Source organism: Brachyhypopomus gauderio, chromosome 11, assembly GCF_052324685.1.
Source record: "Brachyhypopomus gauderio isolate BG-103 chromosome 11, BGAUD_0.2, whole genome shotgun sequence".
NCBI classification, from domain to species: Eukaryota; Metazoa; Chordata; class Actinopteri; order Gymnotiformes; family Hypopomidae; genus Brachyhypopomus; species Brachyhypopomus gauderio.
The window spans coordinates 9,250,467-9,277,871 of record NC_135221.1 but is presented as its reverse complement, the minus strand read 5'-3'; the positions used below and the strand labels follow the sequence as shown (position 1 = coordinate 9,277,871).

The 27,405-nt window shown below is 44.6% G+C and overlaps 3 protein-coding genes across 6 annotated transcripts; 1 reads left to right on the top strand and 2 right to left on the bottom strand.

Moving 5' to 3' along the window:
• Positions 1-377: 377 nt before the first annotated feature.
• LOC143526922 (uncharacterized) lies at positions 378-17,355 on the bottom strand. Of its 2 annotated transcripts, XM_077021729.1 has the most exons (18): positions 17,166-17,355; positions 15,953-16,199; positions 15,013-15,209; positions 14,544-14,647; positions 14,229-14,281; positions 13,763-14,048; positions 11,551-11,732; positions 11,126-11,251; positions 10,151-10,279; positions 8,241-8,363; positions 7,353-7,488; positions 4,886-6,585; positions 3,704-4,768; positions 3,122-3,309; positions 2,780-2,888; positions 1,744-2,656; positions 1,462-1,614; positions 378-1,052 (listed from the first exon to the last, which is right to left on the bottom strand). In XM_077021729.1, exons 2-17 carry the CDS (start codon positions 16,112-16,114, stop codon positions 1,481-1,483), a joined length of 5,607 nt encoding a protein of 1,868 aa, XP_076877844.1. In that variant the 5' UTR covers positions 16,115-16,199; positions 17,166-17,355; the 3' UTR covers positions 378-1,052; positions 1,462-1,480. The 2 variants fall into 2 exon arrangements, with proteins under 2 accessions (XP_076877844.1, XP_076877843.1); XM_077021728.1 differs by having other exon boundaries at positions 3,704-6,585.
• A 2,076-nt stretch (positions 17,356-19,431) lies between these two features.
• Positions 19,432-20,652, top strand: LOC143526936 (protein RD3). Its single transcript, XM_077021755.1, has 2 exons — positions 19,432-19,733; positions 19,942-20,652. Exons 1-2 carry the CDS (start codon positions 19,432-19,434, stop codon positions 20,297-20,299), a joined length of 660 nt encoding a protein of 219 aa, XP_076877870.1. The 3' UTR covers positions 20,300-20,652.
• On the bottom strand, positions 20,571-26,835 carry stx5a (syntaxin 5A). 3 transcript variants are annotated; one of them, XM_077021745.1, is made up of 11 exons: positions 26,678-26,835; positions 25,793-26,010; positions 25,293-25,360; positions 25,137-25,192; positions 24,963-25,033; positions 24,650-24,766; positions 24,440-24,496; positions 22,983-23,064; positions 22,562-22,668; positions 22,269-22,390; positions 20,571-21,851 (listed from the first exon to the last, which is right to left on the bottom strand). In XM_077021745.1, the coding sequence occupies exons 2-11, from the start codon at positions 25,859-25,861 to the stop codon at positions 21,692-21,694; spliced, it is 909 nt and encodes a 302-aa protein (XP_076877860.1). In that variant the 5' UTR covers positions 25,862-26,010; positions 26,678-26,835; the 3' UTR covers positions 20,571-21,691. The 3 variants fall into 3 exon arrangements, with proteins under 3 accessions (XP_076877860.1, XP_076877862.1, XP_076877863.1); XM_077021747.1 differs by having other exon boundaries at positions 26,713-26,827; XM_077021748.1 differs by lacking the exon at positions 26,678-26,835 and adding an exon at positions 26,470-26,620.
• Positions 26,836-27,405: the final 570 nt, after the last annotated feature.

Sequence of the window (27,405 nt, the reverse complement as noted above, 5' to 3'; positions counted from 1 at the left end):
CACTGGGGACCTACAGTCTGTTGGCCAGTCTCACAGTGCACCGTGTAAACAGGCCCCCTTTCAACGATCAGACACAATACGTCTTTTTCATTCCTGATCCTGCAGTGATCCTTCCCTGCTATGGAAGACATCAAGCTTGATGTGAACAGATAAACAAACTCAGCCAGTTTCCCAAAAGCAGCGAAGTACTGAGTCTTTATATAGTGTTGAGTAAGTGTGCAAAGTGTTATCAGTCAAGCACATCTGGGTTCTCAGAAAGGAGCTCCATACTGATCTCAAACCTGAGACATTAGAGAAGCTGCATGCATTTCACACGTATACATTCAAAATGCACACTAAGTATCAATTTGGAAAAAGTACTCATAAGAAATCTCAACCAAGCTCAAATGAGATTTTAATTCAGCTTTACAAATCCTCATGACACAAGACACAAAAGAAAACAAATTAAGGAATCTGTGTACACACACTGCACAAAAGGAGCCTAGTCAATTGTATTCATCTTTTAAAACAAAAACAAAACCTCAAACAAAATGAACTGTACAAAACTCTTGTTGAAGCAAGATCGACTAGGCACTGGAAAGTAGAGTGTGAGCACACTTCTGCACAGATCACCATACAAGGAGCGGAAACAGGCCCAGGTTGGTCTGAGGCATATTACACACGAGCGAGCGAGCGAGCGCGCGCGCGCACACACACACACACACACACACACACACACACACACACACACACACACACACACACACACCCCTCCTCTCCATCTTTTTGTGTACCTTATTCACAACAACCTACTGGCAAATAAAAATCTAATGAGCAAAATATATAAATAAGGATATCAACTTTTTGAAAACTGAGTTCATATACATCACAAATGTTAACGAAATGTACAGTAAGGCCTTGCTTTTCATATAGTGATCACAAGCAAAATGTTTGAGAATGTTACTGTGCTTCAAAAATCATCTTTAAAGTTGAAATTCACTGCCGAGTCCCTGTGGCTGGTAGAGTCTCTCAATGATGCAGCAGGCAGGTTCCCATCTGCCTGCTGCATAAACCTACAGAAGGGCAAAATAAGAGACATTTTAAAATGTGCAAATGCAAGTTAGGTCCTAATTAGTGTAAATGACACTATAAAACCGGCTTTAGGAAAGATGATTAATGCTTGATTATGAGTAGCAGAGGACCAGCTGTTGTAGAGTTTTACGTGCGTCTGTACGTGCAGTGGCGGACTTAGCAATTTGGGGGCTCAAGGCGAATTTAGCTAGGGGGCCCATCAACATTAATTAATTAATTAATTAATCGAACATTCATTCATTAATATGCGAGAAATAAGTCAGCCAATCAGGGGGCCCCTACAGTGGGCTGCAGTGGGAGGGGCCCAAGGCAGTTGCCTAGCCACGCCTCTATGCAAAGACCGCCTCTGTGTACGTGTGTGTGTGTGTGTGTGTGTATGTATATAATTACTAGCAGCAGTGCAAGTCTCTTAAGGGTCAACTTCTTCCTCTGCCTCCTTGACTGGGGGGGGCTTTCTGAGTGGGAGGGGTAAAGAATTGGTGCCCAAAAGCCCCCTGCGCAGGACATATGGACAAGCTGGTCCCATAGGGATGTCAGCAAAACCTAGAGACACAGGGCCAGACACAAAGACACAGAAAATATGAAGAAAAAAAAAAAACTCATTTCTGAACTTCTGAATATCTGAATGTAAGCACAGCTTGTCCAATGCTCCAGCACCCAGGCAGCACCCACCTTTCATGACCACCTCGGGGAGGCCGTAGGGTTCGTACTCAGTGTCGTCGTAGGCTACCGACATACGGCTACGGCCACGTCTGATGCGCTCGGCTAGGTGTGCCGGGTCGGCCGGGATCGGGAACGATCCGGAAAACAGGAGTTTCTCCGTGTCTGGGGGAGGGGCCAGAGGGAGGGGAGAAGAGCCAGCGGCAGCGTCCTGCTCCTCCTCCTCCTCGTCTCTGTGCTTCGGCTCATCGGCGCAGGTCTGGGTGCTGGCGTGGACGAGCAGCGGTCCACGGCCTGCAGGACGGGAGGGGAGGAGCTCTTCCTCTGCCCTACGGAGGTGTGTCTGAGTGGGAACACTCTTCACTTCTCTGGTCACGTTTTGGCTCGGGCTCTCTGTGATATTTGTGACTTGGGAACTTTGACTTTCAACTACAGGAGGGCACATTAGTGTAGGCTCCGCCCCCCTCTGCAGTGGTTTGTCGGTCTGTCTCCCATTAGCAGCAGCATGCTTATTTTGGTAATCTGTTGTGCTTACAAGAGCTTCACCATGTTGTAGAGAAGTGAATGTATCATCATGTTTAATGCTAGGCTTCTGGGAATGTTTCTTGCTTGATGCTTCTGTATTTAGCTGTGGACATATTACTTTGGTCTGAGTTTCAGCTGTGGCCGAATCTTCTTGGCTTTCTGTTCTGAAAGCGTTTTCCCTGAGCTGGTCATCACAGCTGAATGAGACAGCTTGCTGGACATCTTCTCTTGGTCCTGTTTGTTTAACACGATGAGCTAAATCAGGCCTACCATCAGAAATCCCCAGTTCAGAGGACGAGACGGGACGAGATGACAACGAAGTGTTGACATCGGTGCCTCTCATCTCCATTTTTACCTCCTCGCTTGCTTTTATTGTGCCGTTATTCTTTACAACCAATACCTGAGGGTCAAGAATAAAGCAACTAAATAGGGCAAAACAACCTCGCAGTTATGAAAGTAATAACAATCCACTCTACAGACAATAGTTTTAAGTTCACATAACCAAAACACCGCTGTTATTGACCTGGGCGTCGGCTGTGGGTCGGACGGGGAGCTGATAACCGGTTTGGTCTCCAGTCTCAGGGCCACAGCAAGCGCTTTCCTGCGTGAGACCTCCCTGCTGCTCCATGGCCCTGAAACAGACAGCGCACACTAATGTGGAGAGAGGAGGACCGTGTACTGACAGTACGACATAAACATCTCTCACCCAGCACCTGTGTTTAGCGTCCCGACACGCCACCATTAACCTCAAGTGCTCCACAGCTCACGGACAAACACACGTCCTCAACACACACGCACGCCATCCATCACGGCCCCTCGCCATTACTGCACGCTTATCTATAACAAACGCCAGTCAGACGGGTACCTGCTCCGCCCGCCGTGAACGCACGGAAGGACGACGGCATCCTCTCGCACCAACACTATGGGCTGGCCGTCGCCGTGGCGACCCAAACTCGGCAGCGGCAGGGCGGAGAGTCTCCAGAGCTGCAGTTCTTCAGCCTGCTGCGAGTTCTGCTCACAGAGCAGCTGGTGTTGGGTCTGCAGGACCCGCAGCTTTGAGAAAGAGAGAGAGAGAGAGAGAGAGAGCGCGAGAGAGAGCGAGCGAGCGAGAGAGAGAGCGCGCGCAGGAGCTATGAATACGCGTTTCAGAGTCCACAGAGACAAAACACAGTGTGCTGGTAGATCACACAAACCAGCCCGTTAAGGTGCGTCTAGCCTCGTGTTGCAGAAATGTATAGTAAATAAAATGCACAGTTCAGATCATATGTGGAAACTTGACGAGTCTATGAAAGCTCACTTGGTGGCAAATGCACTGTTCAGACTACAAGAGATCCTTACACGTGTATCTGGTAGGCCACTATGCTACAACTGACCAATTTCTAATGAGCGGAAACAGAAATTTCCAGGAATTTGATCAGGGATAAACTGTTGGCAAATAAGAGTATACCTGTTCCTGTAGAGTGTCGACCTCTGGAGAGGAAGGCGTCTCTTTTTCACACACTCCATTTTCCTTTCCACCGTCCTCCCTGACATTTTTCAGTCCGTCTCCAGAAGGTCCATCAGTTTCTACCGTTTCCTCCAGACCACAGGAGGCACCAGCGCAGCAATCTTTAGTTGCCTGATGCCTTTCTTGGGTGTTTGTCAAATTAAAAGATTCTTGTTGTCCGAGCGGAGATGTTCGAGCTAAACATTTTTCATTGTCCAGTAATTTCAATTTCAGCTGATCATTCTCCTGCTTGATGGACAGGAGGTCCTGTCTGGACACGTCTTCCAGCTGCACAGTTAGCTGGTCGTGTTTAGCTTTCCACAAAGTCAGCTCGCTTTGTGCTTCGTGTAATTCATTTATTACCCTCTTTAAGACACTGATGTCAACTGTGGAAACCCCCAGAAGCCCCTGCAGGACTTCAGGTGCATCACATGGTCCGTCTGTCTCCTTGGAACCTGGCACAGCCTGGACCTCTGAACTGTTCTTATGAACCGTACAGTGGCTGCCTTGCTTAGTAGTAGTTTGCTCTTCCAGTGGTTCCTTTGCCACTGTGCTTTCTGTGAAGAAGGCAGAGTCTTTGTCATGTGCGTCTAATGTAGGTAGTGACGTATGGACCCCAGTGCCCAAGGGAGCGTTACTCATATACGGATCACCTGAGGTAGAGCTGAAGCTGCTAGGTTGACCATTACTACCATCTTCAGTTGAACAGGGCTGTAATGGATCAGAATGTAGTGGTTCATCTTCAATAAACGGAGAGGCAGCTTCTCCAACGGTTTCAGTAGTTGGTGTAGCACTGCTAATTTCTAATTCACAATGTGGATCTTCAACGACCTCTAAAGAGTGTTCTGTGTTTATGGGTATCCCAGAGGCCTCTAAAGAGTGTTCTGTGTTTATGGGTATCCCAGAGGCCTCTAAAGAGTGTTCTGTGTTTAGGGGGATCTCGGCAGCCTCTAAAGAGTGTTCTGTGTTTAAGGGTGTCCCAGAGGCCTCTAAAGAGTGTTCTGTGTTTAAGGGTGTCCCAGAGGCCTCTAAAGAGTGTTCTGTGTTTAGGGGTATACCAGAGGCCTCTAAAGAGTGTTCTGTGTTTAGGGGGATCTCGGCAGCCTTTAAAGAGTGTTCTGTGCTTAAGGGTGTCCCAGAGACCTCTAAAGAGTGTTCTGTGTTTAGGGGTATACCAGAGGCCTCTAAAGAGTGTTCTGTGTTTAGGGGTATACCAGAGGCCATCTCTTTTTGTTTATCTGATTTTAGCAAGGCAATCTCTTCTAGACAGTTATGCAGTTCCACTTCTTGCCTCCGGAGGGCATCGTCCCTTTCCTGTAGCTCCCTCAAGAGGTCTTCAATGTGCTTGCTCTGGTTCTGGAAAGCTAGGGTTAGCTGCTGGGTCTGCCGGGTCACCTGGTGCTGAAGCGTCTCCAGCTTTTTCTGGGTGTTTTTTGCTCTCTCAGCTTCTCTGTCTTTCTGTGTTCGCAAACGTTCCACCTCCAAGACTAAAATGGTCGTGTTGTCCACGTCCATCACGTCTTTGGTCTTTGCTTGTCCTCCGAGCTCCTCTGCTGTAGTGTTGTCTTCTGTATTCTGTTGGGACTGTGTTCGTGTTTGGTCTTCTGTAATCAGTGCCGTTGTTTCCATTTCCTTGGAGAACATAACATTCTGAAGGTTTGCGGCCTCGCAGAAGGAGAGAGGCGAAATGACCTCATTTTCAAACACAGCAATGTCATCTGTGGTATTCGACTGGTTTCCGAGCTGCAGGTAGGCTAAAGGCATGTCTATTACACTTTTGTCCTCTGGTCCAGCAGACCGCTGTAGCCGGTCCAACTCTGCTTGGAGTTCTGCGATCTTCAGCTCCTCCCTTTCACAGCTCTTAAGACGCATCTTCTCCTCCTCCCTCTCCCTCCTCCTCTCCTGACGCTCCTGCAGAAGCTCGGACTGAAGCGCCTCCAGTTCCTTTTGCATCCGCTCCCTTTCTCCCTCGTGCTCCGCTACCTTCCTCTCCGTCTCGGCCAAGGACTCTCTGAGGAGCGCGTCCTCCCCCCGTCTCGCGTCCTCCTCCCTTTCTCCGTCCTGCCGTCTTTTCTCGGCCCGCTCCTCCAGGGCGGTGACCGCTTCCCGAAGCCTTGCGCTCTCCCTCCTCTCCACGTCCAGCTGCGTCTCCAGTTTCGCCCCCTGTTCCTTGAGCTCCAGGGCCTTGGCGCGGTGTTGCTCGGCCTGGGTGGAGTGCTTCTTGCTCAGCTGCTTCAGTTTGGTCCTGGCCTCTGCCTCCGCCCTCCTCTGGGTCTCCAGGTCTTCCAGACGTTGCTCCAGCTCCCGCTTGACGTCCCAGAGTTCGTCGCGCAGCGCCGTGTTCTCCTTCTTTAATTCCACAAGAGGGGAGTCTTCTTTCTTTTCCTGGTCCAAAGGGTTTGGGTTTTCACTCTCCGAGTAACGATGAATGTCCTTCAGAGGAAAGGCATCGCTGGTCGAATCGGACATGTTGGACTCCGTGTCCGTGTCTTCTATCCCCGTGTCCTGCTCAGTCATGGAGCTGTCCATGTCCACCACACCAGGACTTCCTGCTTCATGCTGACTTCCCGCCTGTTTGACGCTCGTTTTCAGGGTGTTTTCAGAACTATAAACACTGATGTGCTCCGAGTCGATACCCTCCCCAGGTTCTCTGTCCGGGGGATACGTCAGCACGCCTGGCCTGTCTGCCTGCCTCACTCTCTCAGCTCTCAGGGCCCTGTTCCTCTGGGACGAGGGCTGGCGAGGAGAAGTGTGATCCTGGTGGCCTGAGAGAGCAGGACTGAAGCTGTCCACGGCAACAGGAGTGAATGGAGCAGAGACTTGAGGAGAGTTCTCAAGTTGGGCTGAAATCAAGAGGAGCATGTAAGACTGAGTGTATATTATACCGTGGTTTGCAAACTCAATCGCACTTTCTGTACATCCAATAAACTTAATTTCACTTCTCAAATATCACCGTGTTCATATGATATATTTTACTGAAATTGTTGATCCGCTCAACCAAGGATTTATAAAGGAAAATCATGAAAATTATCACGGGTGCCCAAACTTTTGCATACCACTGTATATATTATATATTTTATTATATAATATATATAGGCATCCTACTTGATAGAACTGTTGTTTTATATAGAGCAGGGGTACTCAACTAAATTTTTCCGCGGTCCAATTTTGGCAGATAGCTGTGACCTGAGGTCCGGGTCGGGGTGGCGAACGTAAGTTGTTGAGCGGGGGGTGGGGTGGGTGGTAAACGTAACACTCGTGACGGAGTGTTTTTTCAATAGCCCTGAAATAGAAGCTCCGGTTTAAAATTAATTCTCCCGTCAAAATTAATAAATATGGTTTTTTTTGGTCCGTATCCTGTTAATCAGGAATGAGATTGGGTCCGGACAGGACTACGTTCGGGTCCGGATCGGGACCGCGGTCCGCCAGTTGAGTACCCCTGATATAGAGTCTAAATAACATGCCTAAATAATTGTATATTTCCCTTAAGTTCTGGATGTCTCAGATTTGATCACATTGGCCAGCAGATGGTAGCAGAAGCATACATGATGAGCACACAAACCAACAGAATCCATATTCTCTACACAAAACCAGAATCCACATCATCTACCCTGAAGCTCTCTGATGAGCTTCAGTGCTTCAGCCAGCTCCTCAGCCAGCCTCTTCACATCTGCCTCCAGGGTCTTCTCCCTCTTCTTCAGCTGCTCCAGAGACAAACGCAGGCCCTCACTGTCCTTCAGCGCCTCCTACAGACCAGGATCGGAGTTGCAGTAGGCCAGAACAGGAAAAACAAGACTTATAAAAGGGTATTAAATAATTTATCATAGCTCATTACTGTGTGATCTGCTGACATAATTAATAATTCATTTGTTTCTAGACATTATGAGAGGAAGGCGTTCAACCAAAACTAGAAGTAAAAGGCGTAACACTGTTGCAATGGGCCATTACTGAGCTGCTGTTTTCAGACACGCAGAAAATCTGCAGCACATCTTTCACATTAAGATTCCAAGCCCTCCGAGATTCAGTTACTCTGAACAGCAGATACACTGTAACGGACACACCCCAAAGGCTGAGTGCACGCAGAGAAAAGCCGTCAGTGCACTGACAGCGAGAAGATAATGATAAGATAATGGTGGCTTATTTTGCCAAGTCACTAACGGCAGTTTAACAGGGACACCAGTTCTCTTATGGGGGAACGATGGCACGTTTAAGAAGTCCCAGTACTACCACAAGAAAATGCACTGCAGCTGAAGAAAAAAAGAAACATGCTGAAGAAAACAATGTTGGTGCAGTAATCGACTAACTGCACCAACATTCCTCACTTCATTAAAACCATAATTGTTTCTTACTTAGCCATTTCTAATTTTAACATCCAAGTTTACGAGAAAAAACTGCACCATTCTTTAACGCAGTAGCCATGCGTCATCAGACCAAGTGCTATGACTTTTCATTGAGGCAATAAAAAGAGCTTGTATTTGTGCACGGACTGGAGGCGTACCGTGAGTTTTCCCAGCGTCTGAGCCTCTCTCTTCTGACTCTCGGTCAGATCAGCCTCCATGTTCTTTAGCTTGGCCTGTGTGCCCTCCAGATCTCTCTCTACAGCCTGCTTCTGCAGTGCCAGCTAGAGAGAGAGAGAGAGAGAGAGAGAGAGAGAGAGAGAGAAATGATGAATGAACGGGGGAGTGGCAGAGAGGCCGGCGGCTTAGGACAGAGATTAATGCCCAGGCACAGCAAAAACAGTGTGATCCAAGAGTAGTGGATACATGTGTGAAAAAGAAAAAAATCCATCTTTCAAGTATAGAAAATGAAAACATCATCAGTGCTTGAAAGGAAGACCTGCGTGTGATTTATGAAATGAAAAGTGGTTGTTACTATGGTTGGTGGGTTTTCTGGCATGGTCATCATTCAATCAGCTCAGCACAGATGTCAGGACAAACAAAACAGCATGAGTTATGACCATATCTCGCACCATGCATTATAAAGGATATTCTGATTATTAATGAAAATTCAGAATATCTTCAGTTAAATGAAGTACAGAATGTAAGCAGACCAATTCATCACTCAAGACACAGGGGTGAAGAATCCCCTGAGCTGGCAGTGATTCAGCGTACAGCCCTTTGTGCCCAGACGGGGGAACAGAAATGTACCTCTTCTAAAACATACAATGTCAGAGAATACACTATATTTGAAAGTGCTTACATAATCTGTACTTTAAAAACACCACATTCAACACACTCCGAGGTTGTAGTTAGCATAGGATTTAGTAATCTCTTCAGTGAGTGATACGTTTAATACATGATTCTAAAAATGACCTAAAATACACTAGAGACTAGAGGCCTTTGCAGTATTATGTACAGATGGGAGTATTTGTGTGCATTTCTGCATGTTTGACAGAGTTTAATGAGAGAATTAGTTTGAATTATATTAGATATAAGCATAATATAAAGGACACATTGTTCTGATTAGCCACTGTCAGTCAAGGACCCAATCACACTTCATTTAGCTTCACATCTGGGGAATGAGAAGTCTAATACTATTACTGAGAAAGCTGCAGGCCAAGGGACCTATTGCCCTCTGTCCTGTGGTGTTAATTACATCAGAGAGTCTGGTTTTACTGTAAGCAAACAAAGGCAAAAAAATGACACACACACACACACACAAACACTCCTAGAGCTGAAATCCAACAAGATGTTACAGACAACTGTAGTCACAGGTGAACATGCAGCCTGGTGGGCATGCAATCTGCATGACTCTGTTGCTCCTCTTAAAGAACGAGAGAGAGAGAGAGAGAGAGAGAGAGCGAAAGAGTGAGTGAGAGAGAGAACTATATAACTAGAGACTATTGTTCTGAGTTTAATCAAACCACACAGAGATTACAACACTGACCTTGACTCAAGTGCCTTTTGTCAGAAAGCCATGAGGCAGAGAGAAGGAAAGCGTGAGAGAAAGAATAACAGAGAGAGAAATGAAGGCAAGAAAGAGGGATAAGAGGAAAATAAGAGGGATTAGTTAGAGGGAAAAGGTCACACTACTGACCAGGAGAACACACACTCACACTGCCACGGGGGGCAGAAATAAAGAGGAAAATGAGAGACAGCCAAGAAAAAGAAGTCGAAAAAGTAAACATTTTCACAAATGCTGCAATAACAAAGCAACATTTATCTCAACTAACCTTTCGTCCACACACACACACACACACACACACACACACACACACACACACACACACACACACACACACACACACACACACACACACACACACACACGGAGCGGGGAGAGGAGGAGGTGGGGAAAGAGAACAATAACGAAATAAAAGTTTTAAAACACATAGAAGTCCTTGTCTGCAGAATATGTAGCATCACACAGAGAGACACACACAAAGTTGCTGTGTAGCGCATCTCCTACTTTATCACACTGGGCCTGTAGGGTGTTGTGTAGAGTTCTGGCTTGCTGGATCTCCTGGTTGAGCCGGTTGCTGTCCTGCTGGTGCTGCTTCTGCAGCGTATGCCTCTCCCTCTGGACCTCCTGTAGCTCCTACAGAGAAAAGAACACACGTTTGAAGCTCCATCCACTTCTACGAGTAGTTTTACTTTGAAAATGGGTTGAGATTAAGCTTTAAATGCACCTGGGTGGTGTTAACAATAATCCTTTGTTATGGTATTTTAATTTCAAAAGTAATAAAAAGTATTGCGCTTTTCAGATTCTGAATGACAATAAAATAATGACACATACAACGAAGAACACGCACAGAATACAGGACATCAGCACACAACAAACATGAGCAGGAAGAGATGAAAGGCGATTATTTTTTGGGTACATCATATGCAAGTAAAAAAAAAATATATGTTTAAGGCTAGTTTTAAAAATAGAGAAATTTGTAGACAGTTGAAGCAGAGGGGGAAGAGAGTTGCAGAGTGGAGGAGAACATCTGAAGAAAGCATCAAGCCCACAGCGGTGGAGACTGCAGGGGGAAGAGCACGCGGCCTGCTGGAGGAAGCTGCAGGAGTGTGGGCGGGTTGTGAGGAAGACCGGAGACGTATGAAGGAGCACGTTTATTTAAAGCTTTAGAGAGGAGTAGGAGTAGTTTAAACTGGACCGAGTATTTTACAAGGAGCCAATGGAGATGTTGAAGAACAGGTGCAATATGGCAGGAGGAGTGAGTATGAGTGAGAAGACATTCATAAAAACGTAAGGCTGGGGTACGGAGCTGGGGTACGTTGGGCTTTACAGGTTAGTAGGAGACTTCAATCCGCATGTGCAGTAAGACCAGAAGGCCGTAAACCCGACAGAAGACAGAACAGTCAAGACAGGAGGACATGAAGGCATGTAGGAGTGTGTGTGAGGGCGCACGCACACACACACACACACACACACACTCACTCTCTGGTGCTCTCTCTCCGTGTCTCTTCTGCACTGCTCAGCATTGCATCGACTGGTCTCAGCATTCTGCCTCTGGCACTTCAACTCCTCCTGTAGCTGCTTCACACGCTGTTCAGCTGCCTGAGCCTACACACACACACACACACACACACACACAAAGAGTCATTCCATACATTCTAAACTACAATTATAAGAGTCATAAAGATAGGAGTGATATACATATCTGATCTGATATATCATGCCTGTGCGCGCACACACACACACACACACACACACACACACCCACCCACCCACCCACCCACCCACATAATGTATAATAAACTGCAGTGTAGAGACATCAGGGGAGAAACGATGCTAAAAATCACTTCAGAATCAAGAACAATGGATGCCTCTGTGTGTGTGTGTGTGTGTGCACGGACACTCACGCGGTCCCCTTCCTGCGCGATGCGCGTGTGTGCTCGGGCAAGCTCGTCTGCGGTGCGGCTGTGGTTCCGCTCTTTGGTGCTGATGTCTCTCTGGGTCTGGGCCACGCGGGCCTCGGCCTCACGAAGGCGCTCCCTCTCCAGCTGGAGGTCCCTCTGCAGCGCACACACGCGCGCGCTCGCCTCTGAGAGAAACACGGTCATTTAAATAAACAAACGTGCTCATGAATATGCATGTTAACAATTCACAAACCCCTTTCTGCTCTTAAAGGATAATTGAAAATTATGCATTAAAAAAATTCATGTTTCAGTCCTTGAATTCAGCAACCTAAAAAGATCAAAGACGACCATCGTAGACTAAACTCAAAAATGATTACACACCACTAAAACACTGCTGTGTTCATTTGCACACTCTCTGCCCTCTTAAACGCATGTGGATTAAGCCATTTCAGCTATAAACACACCACACATTCACACCAACTCCAGTGAAGTGCTATATTAAGCACTGTCAGTTTTAGTAAGCTGTGTTTGTCCAACTCTTTCCCCTCCATAACAGGAAGCCTCCACGGTGTCTCTATAGGAAACAGATGATGAAAGAAACTCTTAACTATCACAGCCTTACAATTTAAGCCTCATGAAAGCAAGCTCCATTGGACCCTGTAGATTACACACACAGCACAGAAAGTGAACCAGAGGTGAAGAGCCCCCCAATTTGATACTACAAACACATTTGGATATGATGCATGTTGCTATTCTTAAAGCAGACCAATTTGATAAATGTTTGTACATTTTGATATTCAATTATTCTGTTTACAAAATAAGATAACTTTTCATATTTGAGATCCCAGCATGCCTCTGGGGAGGTTGGGGGTGGTCATTGCTACTCATTGGCTGTGGCTCCTCCCTCCAGCCTTAGAAGCCTCTCTGCTGTGGTCCATCCCCTCTCCACCCCTTCACTGCCCTGCCCTGACATTTTTCTGCCAGATGGGTTTGACAGCACTGCACTCGTGGAAGCCAGACTGGCTCTTCTAGAAACCCAGAACAGACCTTTATGTTCTCATTACTTCTTTTGTTTTTTGTCCATTGTTTATACTGTTGCTATTGTGGTGTCGGTGTCGACCACAGGAGGAACCCCCCCCCCCCCCCCCCCCCCCTTTGAGTCTTGATCCTCTCAGAGGTTCTTCCTCATACTATTAGGGAGTTTTTCCGTGTTGTCTTTGCCTTGCTCACTGCTGGCTTGGGCCCAGATATCTTTCAGGCTGCCTTTATAAAAACACTACAGGTTTCTTGACTTGACTACTAATGTTACGTCAATACTGTTTTGTTCATCAAGATGGCTTTCTTTCAGCCATTTTAAACGGTTCATGCTCAAAAATCAATACACCACCCCCACTCCTTGGGGAGCAAAATCACACGTTCTGATTTCAGTTCCACATCTGTAGCACTTACAAAAAACAAATTCCAGAAATATCTTTATGGGCTCAGCTGTAATAAGGGAAGAGTCATAAGTTATGTAAAAGGAAGAATTACATTGTTTAAGGAATGTTGCTTATTGGCTCAAACCATCATCTGCCCACACGGTCTATAACAATCTGTCCTTTAATGCCATATAGAAAGACTTAACACTGCTTTCGTGCTTCTAATACAAAAGCAGTACACACCCGTGGCTGAAGACAAACAGCTCTAGTGTTAAACTCGGCCAACTGCAGTCTGACGGTTTTTGTCTGATGTCTGATGACATTACAAATCCAGCTCAGTACATACACCTGAAGCTCCTGTGTGTCAGTGACAGAAATGGCCATTGTTTAAGCAAGAAATACACAAGGGAGTTTCAGCCGCTGCCGGGGTTGACCAACTAAGTCAAACGTATCACCACAGCAACCTGCTAAACCAACTAGCAAGTTAGTGTCCAAGAATCACTGTGATCTTGTGATGGAGTCCACCACTATGGTGGTTAAATGGGTGACCTGGCCACTATGCCAGAGAGCTGCTCTTTGGTTCAGTGGTCAAACCTCCCGTTTATCTCCTGGGTAGGGCGGTCGACTTCAGCCTTCTTTACACATCTACAAATGTTTGGGTTTTTTTGTGATATTCCTGTAGTACACATTTCTTTCTGCGTGTCGGTGATTATTATTCAGTATACGAGTTTTTCATGTTCTTGCTGATATTTTAAGGCAGCATTGACCGCTGTTCTGGCTTTAGTCAATATTCTTACCATCTCTCTCTTTACGAAGAGCCTCCTCAGCCCCATTATCCCGGGAATCACTGATTGAGATCACAACATCATTTGAGGAGATGGAGGAACAGGGGGTGGAGACCGGCCTCCCTCTAGGAGTGGACCTTGTGTCATCCCGTTCCCACGGAAACACAGAGGAGAAAGGGCGGGCATCCGATTGGTGGACTCTGCGCCGGAGGGGTGGAGTTTTGTGCGGTTGCTGTGCGGATTCAGATGAAACTCCACCCACTGGAGGTCTGGGGCTTTCTCCAAAGACAAGCCGTTGCTGAAGAGGAACCGGACGAGGGAACATTTAGATTTCATACTTCAATCTCAAACGTGCTCATAATCAACCACCCAATCAGCAGTTCCTGTTCTTTAAATGACCAATTATATTCAGGTATTTTTGTGAAACAGCACCTAAATCAAACGAATGGGGAGAGTAATTGTGTTTATGGAAACTCACACGACTACAGTGAGCTGTGGCATCACCCGCTCCTCCAGGAACACTCTTACCATCTACAAAGCACAGTGAAAAAAGACGTATTAAAAAAAAACCCAGACTCTTCTGTGGTTATGTATAACAAATGTCACAGAAAACATTGTGTAACACTGTACAGTGATTTGAACCAAGGTACCTTAAAAGTCAAACAATGATTTTTATGGGGGGGGGGGGGGGGGGGTAGAAGCTTTTTGCATACTGGGAAGCCTGGACAGCAGTGTTACAAGGTTAAAAGACTGCAGTGACAGAAGCAGTGAGGAGGAAAGAGAAGCACTTTACCACTTTGGTCCCATGGTGAGTTCATGCTCCAGGAGGGAGTGGAAAACAACATGGAGTCTCCCGAGACACTTCCCTTCTGGAGCTTCTCTAGTTCCGCCTCCAGCCTAGTCAAACAGGAGACGGGGAGGGCCAGAGGAAGCTCTAAATCATTTAGCACCTCTGTCTAAATTAGCAGAAGGTCACATTCACCCAATTTCCCTTCATTTAGCTCATGCTAATCTACACAGATAGGCTGTTTAGGTTTCCACCCAGCCTGCAGTTTTAATACAGCTGACAGGCAATAATTTAATACATGCCTATTGCGGTAATCACGCTTAAGTACAATGAGTACACAACGCTCATCACACTGCCTCCTGTCTCACTGTGGGCACACACGTGTCTCTCTGTATAACCTGTTGTGCAACTGCACACATGACATACGTGCGTGCGTGTGCTTGTGCGCGTGTGTGTGTGTACACGCGTGTCTCACCGTTTAACCTCCTGTGTCAGGTTCTGTGCGAGTGCTCGGGCTGAATCCAGCTGGCCCTCTAGACCGCAGACCTGAGCCACTTTAGTCTGCAGCTCCTGGGCCAGGCGCTCCCTCGCCCGCGCCTCCCCCTGCGCCTCCTCGCGCACCCCAGCCAGCTCCCTCTGCACCCCAGCCAGCTCCACACGCACCTCCTCATACTGAGGCAAGGAAGGAGAGCCACGGTGTAAGAGCAAGCTCAAAGAAGCAATTACAGCACCATCACCAAGCGAGCACTAGACACAATAACTAAACTCCTTATTCATATCACACTGAACTGTTATTAAAATTTTAAAGCCATTGGACATTTTTTGGTGGAGTTGAGGTAAGGCTCTTTAAACATGTTGCCTATCCATGTTACTAGGCCTTGTAGTTTTAATTGTGTTCCAGGAAGCCACTGCAGAATATTTATATGACTCAGCTGAAATCCACAACCATATGTACAAATGACTCAGCTCATGGTCAACTGCATGCTCGACTTGGCATTAAATAATAAACAAAAAGACTCCACCTTTTATTGCTTCACCTCCATTAAACATTACAAGAGCACTGTAATCAGCTGGGTTATTGCCCCATCATTTAGAAGCCCATTAAACCTCCATTATGCTACCCAACTTTACGGACAAAGATCTTGCTTCATCTACCACGTGCTGCCAGATGTATTATCATACAGGTGGAACTCTACACCAAAACTGGAGTAGCCAACTGATAGGGAGCATTAAAGCATTATACCATTAAAGCAATTTGAAAGAATGTTTCTTTCAAAACTAATGCTCTTTTTTAATGCTCAATTCAAAATATTCAAATTTCAAGCCGATGCAAATTCATACTGCTCATTTGACACGTATTTCAAGCCAAACACTTTCGTTCCACCACATCACGCCATAGTAATGGACTGTGAAACCTTTTGTTTCTGTTTGTGTAGAGCAGCATCCGAGTTGTCCAGCTGAAGCTGCCGCTGCTGTCTCTCTCGCTCCAGCTTCTCAGCGCGTGCCTGCAGCTCCTGAACCTTCTGCAGGGCCCGACCGGACAGGCCTGAAGTCCAGTCGTCTGCAGCCCAGCTCATATTTACACATATATACAGCAGTGGAACCAGGAGAGATGATGTACGTTTCAGAGAAGATCCAGCGGGTCACGGGTCATTCTCAGTTCTGCAGGAGCGAAAAAAAAGACACAGGGCAAAACACCTAATGTGATGTAGGAGAAAATCCTATTTTCATGGGTTAATGAATGTGGTCAGTGAAGAACCCCTTCTTTACTCCAGGGAAGTGACTCAGTTCACATTTGTTCTTTAAATAAAACACCAGACATTGAGTGTGATCATCTACTGGCTAGGAAGAAGCTGGTTCATCCGGATGTCTGTACTGATGATATACGAGCGTCAGTGAGCTGGTGTTTTCTGCTTGGGCTCTCAACAAAACACTCCCAAGGGAATTCTGTTGCCAAGAAGCAAACACAGCAACTCACAAACACCACTACATAAACTATGCAAAGGTCACATACACTAAAAATCAGATGATTTCAATATGTAATCTAAATTGTGTTCTTCAACCACTTTATTTCCCAGTCGTCTGCTGAAAGAAACTGCACAAACATAAGGACATGGACGACACGAACCATGATTCCACATACACCTCTCTCTCCCTCTCTCTGGTCAACCTTATTAGTACAACAAAGTCTTTTTTTTATTAATTTGCGTCAATTGAACCACAACTAAAATAGAAAAGGTGGAGAAAGTATGTATGGCAGCATCTGTATGTGGGTAACTGAAGCACTTTATAATCCCTCAACGCTGCCTGTGTACTTCCTTAAGCGAGCAAACAACTACATGGGACAGCAGAACCGGTTTACACAGCTGCTATTTGTATATTATAAGCATGGAAAGAAATAAATGAAAAGAAAAATGTATAAAATATGTATAAATAGGGTCAACGTACAGCAACATAAAAGATATACTTGAAGCTAATTAGCAGGCAGCCGAAACAAAGGGGCACGCGGCGCAAAGACTGAAGTTAAATTATAAACCAGCAGGTCTCGCGACGGCTAGTCGGCTAGTTAGCCCGCCGGCTATCTCACCTGGTAAATACATCGCTAGCGAGCTATTTGAGATCACTTACCGCCAGTTTTGGGATTTGTGAATCACAGTAACTCATTTTATATTCTCAACAGCGCTTAATGTCTTATTAAACTATTTTAGAATAAATATTTATCCTACAGACCCAGTGCCAAATATCGGGATTTGTAAACAGACGGACCGCGGCGGTAGTCAAACAAGCGCGCGGGCGGCGTGTCTCGCGCGCCTCGTCAACCCTCCTAAACTTGATTTAACCCGAGGCGGAGTGGGTGACGTAGACACAGGGCAGGACAGCCCGCCCTGCAGTTCTCCGCTTCAACCACTGGGGGGCAGGACACGACCTAACTGTGCGTTTGAGCTTCAAACACAGACGGTGAGAGCAGTCTGCAGTTTCAAACAAGACCTATCAAACCCGAGAAGTCTATGTTTTACACTGACTTGGCCTATGCCATATACTTGCTCTATCACGTTTTTTTACAGTTATTTCTATATATTAGTATATTTATTTCATTGTTAAAAAGTATTAAGAATCCATCACTGAATCAAATGTTCCTTATATATTATAACAGCAGACTAAAGAGATTATTAACTGCTCTAAAGTGTGGTTTATAGGTGTGTGCATTTCGTGGAACTACATTATAATCCCAATTAATACAAACAGAATAAAGCCCTCTTAGTGCTGAGCTGAGTGGAAACCTTAACAGTATCCACAGTACTTTCACACAACTGTCGACCTAACTTACCCGGCTATCAATGTCAGACTGCAGGGAATATAGAAGTTATGATTAAGATGATATTTAGGTTATGTAATCTATACAGGGATTACAGGCTTGGCATAGTGAGTGTGCTATTTATATCTAAAATCTGTTGCACAAACATTTCAGTCCTCGTTATAACAGACTGTTTTGTTTTTACATAAAGATGTGTCCCCTGCTGGCCTCTACATCTGCTCCGAACACTCAGAACCTCAGTCGTAATGCGTTACATAACAAACCCTCACCCTTCACTTCAGGAACACCTGCCTTCTCTCCTACCCTCGTTGGCCACTCAGTAATTTATTCCATGTGACTAATCATGTCTAATGTCTTATTAAACAATTCAATAATAATGATTTACAGAAACACTATTCTATGGACTGAACCCAACAATAGGTAAATATATAAGGGCACAATTACAGACTGTAATCAATTTGTTGCCATGCAACTAACCTCCTCCCCATTTATTACAGAAGATGGCTGTGTATATAACTGCGTAAATAATTTGGCTTTAGACTACAGTTCAATATTAAAGTACAAGGGTTTCTCAGAATGGATTGTTTTCTTCAGAACATTTCTTCAACTATTCGGGCCTAAGTTATCACTCTGCGAATGAATTCAAAATATATATATCAAATGCAATGTCTTCATAAGGAGGCATATCCTTTATTTCACAAATAAGACTTAAGCTGTTTACACACACATACACACTCCTCCCCGGAAAGGCTTAACTAACTAGGTAAGACTGGTCTGTCACTATGTATTTATATAGGATTATTCTCCTATTCTACACAAGTCATACAGCCTATTTTGCTATAGGAGCTCATGGGTGCACACAAGTGTGGATGTGTGTTTTACTAATAATTTCTTCTTTAGATGAGATGATTGTACATAATGTATGAATGTCAGTGAATATAAAACTTGGACTGCTGACAAATCAGTTGGAGCACATCTACACTTGCAAAAATCAACCTTAAAGGTAAGGTACTTCCTTTTCCAGTTCAGTAGTTTAACTGCCTTATCAGTTGCCTATGAAGCTGCACTTAGACCAAAACAGAACACAATGTTCAATAGACAATATAATATACAACATGTAATGTACAAGGTTCCATACAAGTGGCAAAAATTGTAAAAAAAAAAAAAAAAAGAAGTAAACAAACAGCAATCGTATAATAGGAAATATTCATTGTAAAACACAGGTGTTTTGGCTCTCAAGCCTTGTGCCGGTGAAGGCTTAATTAAAGGCTGAAACATTTGTGTCATTGTCCTAGAATCTACAGTAGATAAATTCTATTATTTTTTAAATAATTGTTTTCAGTGGATTCAGCACATTATAAGTGGTTCTTGACAAGGAGCATAGCTCATTTGGCCTCTGAAAGCATAAAAAAAAATTCTGATTCTATTTTGAATGATAGAAATTTGTTTCTATTCCTATAAACTGGCTTCAAATATCTAATAAGAATAATATTTTTATTGTATTAAAGCTTAGGAATGAAAAAGACTGAGTTATAAATTAATTAAATAAATCTTTAAAAATGCAAATCTCTGTGTCAGATGTTTCCCTGGTCTGCGGTGTTCTCTGTGGACCCGAAGGTGCCAGGCCAGCGCTCGGCGGAGGAGCTGGTGACCGACACTCTGATGCTGGAGCTGGGTGCCGTGGTGAAGAGCATGCAGCGCGTGCACCTGGAGAAGGCCGCGCTCGCGCGACACCGCCGCGCCTCCAACTCGCCCGACTACAGTTGGCTGGCAGAGCCGCCGCGCCACGTGCCCTACGAGCTCGCTCCCGGTGACGTACTGGACCTGCAGGACCTCTGCGCCAAGATCCCCCCGCAACAGTGCGGCCCCGTCATCGTCAGGTGGGCAAGAATCAGGACTCTCGTCAGTGGTGGAAAGCTGATTACTAAGTTGTATTTTATTATTATTTTTTAAATCTATGTACATGTCAAATACAACTGCTAGAAAAATATCACTCAGTCTTTATCCAGTGGCCCCCCAGTTCTACATACATAACTGGAGGGCAGCAGTGCAGTTAGGTGTCTCACTAATGATGATTATGGTTTTTAGATTCCGGAAACTAGTTACGGAGTTTGAGCCGGAGGTCCACGAGGTTCCTCAGCTTTTCCGCTCCGTCCTGCGTAATTGTCTCGATGAAGCCCAGGGCGACGCAGAGCTCCACGGCCGGGTGAACCGCTGGGAGAAACAGCGTAGCAAGAGTCTCTCTTTCGTTACTTTCCGCTCCAAGTTCTGCACGCTCGGTCGCAGTAGGTTAAGCTTCAGCAGCTCCCCCCGTAACCTGCAGGACGTGTGGTCAGACGAGGACGAACCCGCCCAGCACCTGACCACAGCCGCGCGGCCTGCGAGGATCAGAAGCCAGAGCCTGCCAGAGATCATGCCTCTGGAGCAGGATACTCAATCAACGTAGTGGAGTTGGGAGGAAACGTAGTTAAACTTATAAAGTGTTATTCACATGTGCTTATACAGACCTTAAATTTTGAACATATGTAATCAGCCTCAGCCTAGTGACTTAATATTTTCTGATTTGTTTGTATATGTTGGAATCAAAGTGTCATTTTTAAGTTCCGCGTTAATAAAATTGCTGTATATTTTCAATAAACATAAAAGGTGGATCATCGTCAGCAAGCTATTATAAAACTAGAACATTCAAGTTTATTTATCTACAAAGGGGGAAAAAATCAGGTTTGCAGATTTGTTTTTAATATGCACTTCCTTTCCAGACATCAGTTACTATATTCGATACACAAAGCAAGGCATTGAGCTAAAAAAAAAAAAAAAAAAAAGTCAGAAAGTGTTTTGATAAAAAGTGCTCATTGTATTATACACTGTACAATAGTTTGAATAATTTTTAGAGAAAGAAAAACATTTGGATTACTTAATGAACAACTCTTCAGACAGACTCGATCTAATGTTAGTAACCATCTTTTACCTCCTTAGTCCAATTTTATTCATAGCCTAAGCCTCTATTTTAGAGGACTACCTTGCCAACATCGCACACATAGCAGCCAGGTTGAGAGAAATAACAGACTGGGCAAAGGTTTAATGGTTTCCACTTCACCATTACTATTGTGAAGTGACACGTGTCCATTGACAGTATACATTATGAAACCAGGCTGTACCTCCTTTTGCATTCAACCATCTCCTTTTGGCAAAATTAAAACTACGAAAATAAGAATCTCAACAATTTACAGTAAAAAGCCACTGAAAGGCCTTTTCCTTTATCAAAGGACTATTTCTCCTTCATATAAACAGGAGACAAAATGATGCCCAAGTGTTAATATAAGATGGAAAGCTTATCATAAGGTCACATTAATTTATTGTAAAAGCAAAACTTTTACTTCATTCGTGTTACCGATTGCTGATAACACTCAAAAAGAATCAACCTAGTTTGCAGAATCAAACCATTCAAAAACTAAGTCTTCACTTTAATATAAATATGAGAAGCAAAGACTCAATTTTACTAATGGAGATCATATCTAAAGGTAACAAGGGGACAGTACGAGAGAAATCTGAATACACCAGACCTTCTCTCAACAAAAATGGATGTGTTAGTTCTGCCATCAACACTTTAAACTTTCCAGAGAGGAAGAGACAGATAATTTCTACAATTTATCTCCATCACTCTCTGTAAAAGCATATGACCCATACTTATCATTTATCCCCCTCTGTCCCAGATGCCAGATCTACTGTCCGTTCTATCTCGGGAATTTTTTCATTTGCACATTGCCCTCTATAGTTCATAATTTATCCATTATCCACTCTTTCCATTCCTTTCTTCTGCCCTCATGGTCCTTTCCTTTCAGGCAAGGAAGACCACAAAGATGATGAAGAAGATGACAAGTACAAGGAAGATCTTGATCATGAGCCAGCGGTTGGAGGAGACAGACTGAAAGTATTTGAGAATTTCAGTGTGGGCCATTTCCACGTTCAGCTGAGTGTCCTCCACATTGGAATCGATCCTACAAGGTGACAAGGAAGAATATCCAACATAAATGCTCATTACAGACATCTAAAACTAATTTATAGCATTATCTGTCTTGTGCCACATACAAGTCTGTGCTAAATCAAACTAATCCTGGTCTCTGATGTAGCTGTGTTTTTGTGACTCAACAAATCGGACTAGATAATGCATCTTAACATGAGTGATGATAAATAATTCAAAGAAAGGGGCAGAAAAGAAACCATAACTAAACACTCGTGCCTTTTTGCAGCACTTACATTAATATGACATGAAGTGGGACTGAGTGGATTTGGAAGCAAGGAATTTAATGAAAAAGTTTTTTTTTTTTTACTTTTTAAGATCCCTTAAGGCTGGTCAATATCAAACTTCTGCCTGGATCACTAATCAGTCAATAGAACATCATTCTCTTCCTCACCTCTGTATGGTCTCCTCCTGTTCTTTGACCATATGTGCCAACTGTTGGAAGATAGACCCCAACTCCACGATGGTGCTCTCGATGTTCTGCATGGTATCAGCTCGACTCTGGATGTAAGAGTCCTACATACGACCACAGAGGTCATGAGTGAGAGGGAAGCAACAACAACACAGCCGCTATAAAAGAACTGAAGATCTATCATGGATGTTTAGCTTTTATAAATCCACCGACAGACAGACAACACAACAGACACCTTTTATCATCTGACTGGGCATTTTAAACAGGAATAGTACCTGCTCGTCAATAAGCTGCAGTTGAAGGGGGTTATTTCTGGAGTCCACATCAATGGCCACCTCCCCACCAAGGCTTCTAGACTCATCCTGCATCAACACTGAGCTGTCTGAAATAAACACACATTTTTAATAGGCCAGACTGGAGCCAACATCAAATAAACTGGTTTAACATTCTAACCGAGAAATGCTAAAAAGCACCGTCTTCAGCACCCAGGTTATCATTTTCTACCTTTACATAAGGTGTGGATGTGAAGAAAATGGCCATCTAATCTAATGAACTCCTTAATTCGGGAATGAAAAACGATGACAAACAGAACAACCCGTACGTGTGGTCAGGACTCGTTTCAGTATTCAGTGCAGATCAGGACTTCTTTACATTCATACACGGTTTCCCTGAGACATATTGGATGTGTTAACTTACTGAAGTTGTTGGCCAGTAGAGGGGAGGCGGCCACGGGGGCCTGAGAGAACTGCTCTCTCCTGCTGCGTTGCTGCTTCAGATTCTACACACAACACGTCAGAGTCACTACCACTCCCCACAATAACCCAGCATTAGCACAGGTGTGCAACACACACACACACACACACACACACACACACACACACACACACACACACACACACACACACACACACACACACACACACACACACACACACCACTACCACTCCCCACAATAACCCAGCATTAGCACAGGTGTGCAACACACACACACACACACACACACACGCACACGCACACCACTACCACTCCCCACAATAACCCAGCATTAGTACAGGTGTGCAACACACACACACACACACACACACACATCACAACCACTCCCCACAATAACCCAGCATTAGCACAGGTGTGCAACACACACACACACACACACACATCACTACCACTCCCCACAATAACCCAGCATTAGCACAGGTGTGCAACACACACACACACACACATCACTACCACTCCCCACAATAACCCAGCATTAGCACAGGTGTGCAACACACACACACACACACATCACTACCACTCCCCACAATAACCCAGCATTAGCACAGGTGTGCAACACACACACACACACACACACATCACTACCACTCCCCACAATAACCCAGCATTAGCACAGGTGTGCAACACACACACACACACACACATCACTACCACTCCCCACAATAACCCAGCATTAGCACAGGTGTGCAACACACACACACACACACACGTCACTACCACTCCCCACAATAACCCAGCATTAGCACAGGTGTGCAACACACACACACACACACAAAAGTATTTGGACACCTGATGCTCAAACATCCTTGAGCTAAGTGTACTGTTGAGTTTAGGTGCAGCTGCACAGCCGTAGAAACTCCCTCCCTAATCATCTCAATGCAGTTTGTTCTTCTGCTTCCACATGCAGCACAGAGCTCCAGTGACTGAGGCAGCGTAGGATTAACAGAGGCCATTTTAATACTGCGCATGCTTCAACGCTCAGAGGCCATTTTAATACTGCGCATGCTTCAACGCTCAGAGGCCCTTCACGCTTCTCTGTGAACCGGCACAGTCTCTTCCACTTTGTGGCTGACGAGTTGCTGTTCCTGAATGCTGCCAGTTAACATTGATAGCAGTTAGCAGTTAGATAGACGAGGAGTTGAGTTAACCTGCAGTTGGTCTGGGTGGATCTAGAAAGACAAATGTTTGTCTACGGAGAGTGCACAGATACGTGCCTGATTTTAAGCACCTGTTGGCGATGGGTGCGGCTGAAACCCCTGAACTTCATTAGAACAGGTGTCCACATACCATTGGCTATACAGTGTTTTCACCATCACACAAAAAGAACAAAACCAATGATAAAAAAAAAAACGAACCAAAATCAACTAAATAAATCTCACCTCAGTTCTCACTTCCAACACAGACTTGAAATCATTGGACATCGATGCCAACTTAGACTGCAAACATAAAAAAATTTTTGCGTTGCTAAAAGCAAAGGCTCTTTACACAACTGTATTACATGATGGGGTGACGAGCAAAGCCAAGATGAACGAAGATAAGAGGAAGATCACAGAAGGTTTCCTTTGATAAGATCAGATAAAAAGCTGAACCTGGAGGGAGACGACAATCGTGTTGGAATGTGTCTGGATGTGGCGTCCATTCTGTCCGCTGCGGGAGCGCACCAAGTCCTGCAGCTGTGCTATCTGTTTATTCAAACTGTTGATGTCCTGCGAATGAGCCAAACACACCCCATATCACCCTGGTCCCTCAGTATCCACCAAGCTTTAGTCAATATGGAGATAAACACACACACACTGCAAAAATCTGAGACACAGTAGTCATACATTCACCCTTCATTCTGAATACAAATGTAAGACATTGTAAGACACAACAAAAAAAAAAAACACCTTAAAAACCACTAACCTGCTTTACAATGTACGTCAATTCTTCAATCTCCACAGCTTTGTCATCAAATAGAGACTTCCTTTTGGCCACTAGAAGGAGGAAACGATAGTTACCAATGAAAATGAGAAATACCATGTACAAGTACTGCTAAACCATACAGCATGTGGCCTATATTGGCCAGCAGGCACTTACAAATTGTGAGCTTCTCCAGTTTGGCAAAAGTGTTACTCAAGTCTTTTCCAATTCTCCTGAATAGAAGAACAGGAGGAATTAGAAGGAAAATGTTGAGGAAGCTAATAATTCTACCATTATAAAGTAAAGAGGTATCTTAATAAACATAAATCTTACTTTGCCATGAGTGTGAAGTCACTTCTCTGTTTAAGAGCATTAAGATTGGGCTTTGCCTGCATGCCATTCTAAACAATGGAAAGAAATAGTGGTAATGGAATTAAGTGTGTTATGGAAAACCTTTTGTGTAAGCCAAAGAATACTATATTTGCTAAATAATACAAGAAATACAACATAGCACCATGGTTTTAAATCCATGGTTGGCTGTACCCTATGAATGAAAGTCAATTAACATATGCATGGTTGCTGGGCACACACACACACACGCGCGCGCGCACAGGCACACGCGCGCACAGGCGCACACACACTTTCTGGAAACCATTTTTAGCCTACGTTTTAACTAGAGCATGTTGTCCTTAACAATATGAGATACATAAATAGTCTCAGTTTCAGTCACATGGAAAACTAAACAACGCATTATGGGCAAGTATCCCGAACTGAAGATCATGCTACAAAGTCTTGCGTTCAGGGTTTTCTGTTTATTTTGCCTTGAGATGTACCTGAATCTGCCTCCCTTGAAGAGACTTGCAAGCGGACTGGAACTCCAGCGTGCGATCCCGACACGTCATGATGCAGGTGGGGAGAACCAGGACGGGCAGAACCGGGCGATGCCAAGCAAGGGTCGGGTCGAACCCTGGGCTCAGGTAAACAAACTATACACAGGGAGCCTCTAGGATCTGGGTGGAGGTGGGCACTCTTGAATGGTTCCGCACTTCATCTGAGGATTAGAGAACATCAATCGCTGATGACCACCTGGCTGACATATGGACAAGTACATCAAGTCCAAAACCACAGCAATGTTGCACTATGAACCTCACAAGTCCTTAAACCTGAGCACTGAAGCAGTTATGAGATAATAACACAGTCTATATGCAGTACCGTTAACATTAAACGTAAAATTAATGGGTAAGATTAGCCAGACTATTAGACAGATAACCTAGTAAATGTAAATACATTACAATAAACATTATTTATGTTAGTGAACTACCCACCCAAGTTAATCACCCATCCTGTCCTAACTAGCAGCTGTACATCCAGCTAGCCACAGTCTCTCAACTTCTGAATACTGACACTTACATGCAACACTAAAGAGGCTAAAATATGGCAATGAAACATCAGACTCAAGACAAAAAGTAAATGTTAGTCCACAAATCAACATCTAACGTCTTCATCCCACCTGCGGCTGGCTGGCTGGCTGCGGTGAGAGTGAAACTCTGCTAACGCCAGCTAGCCCAGCTAGCGCCTCAGCTGCTTAGCCCCGTCGCTAATGGAAACACTCGACACAATATCGAGTAATACCGCGTGTTGTAAACACGAAAGTAACAACAGGATCAAATGGATGTTACAACTGACGTAGCGAAAATAAAGCGCACACATTTACTCACTGTTATTTGGTACAAATGTCGTGTTTCAGCGTTACCCAGATCGGCGGTGAATCCGTAGGTTGGAGTTTCAGTTCGGCCCTGACCACTTCCGGCGCGAGACGTCACTGCCACGTCCACTAACGAGCACGCGCCCTTCGCCTTCGAGCGGCGTGACTGATGACGTCCGATGACGCAATGTATATTAACGTACAATATAGTACAACGGTGCTATGTAGGACTCTATAGTCTTAAGTATTTGGCTAGCAGAGTATCGCACTATAGAGACTTCCCTATAGACCTTTTATATTTGGCTTTCGAAACAGTTAAATAATTTCTGTCGTAGTGTTTAGTGGATCAGAAAACATTTCCTCCCACCAGATGTCGCCAATTTGTGCAAAAAAAAAAATGTTGCTGTCATTAATAAATTTTATTATTATTTATATTTTTGGCACAAAGTGGTTAAATAGTAATAATAATAATAATAATAATAATAATAGATCATCGCAGCAATATGATGTGCTGAATTCCCCGGTCTTTGGCAAAAATGATGAAGTCCAGGGCATTCTGGTGACTGAAACACATTGATTTAACTCAACAATTAATTACCATGGAAATTATAGTAAATTATACCCTGGTGGTAGGGAAATGGTCTTGTGACCAGAGGGTCATGGGTTCGATTCCCAGACCTGAGGCCATGACTGAGGTGCCCTTGAGCAAGGCACCTAACCCCAACTGCTCTCCGAGCGCTG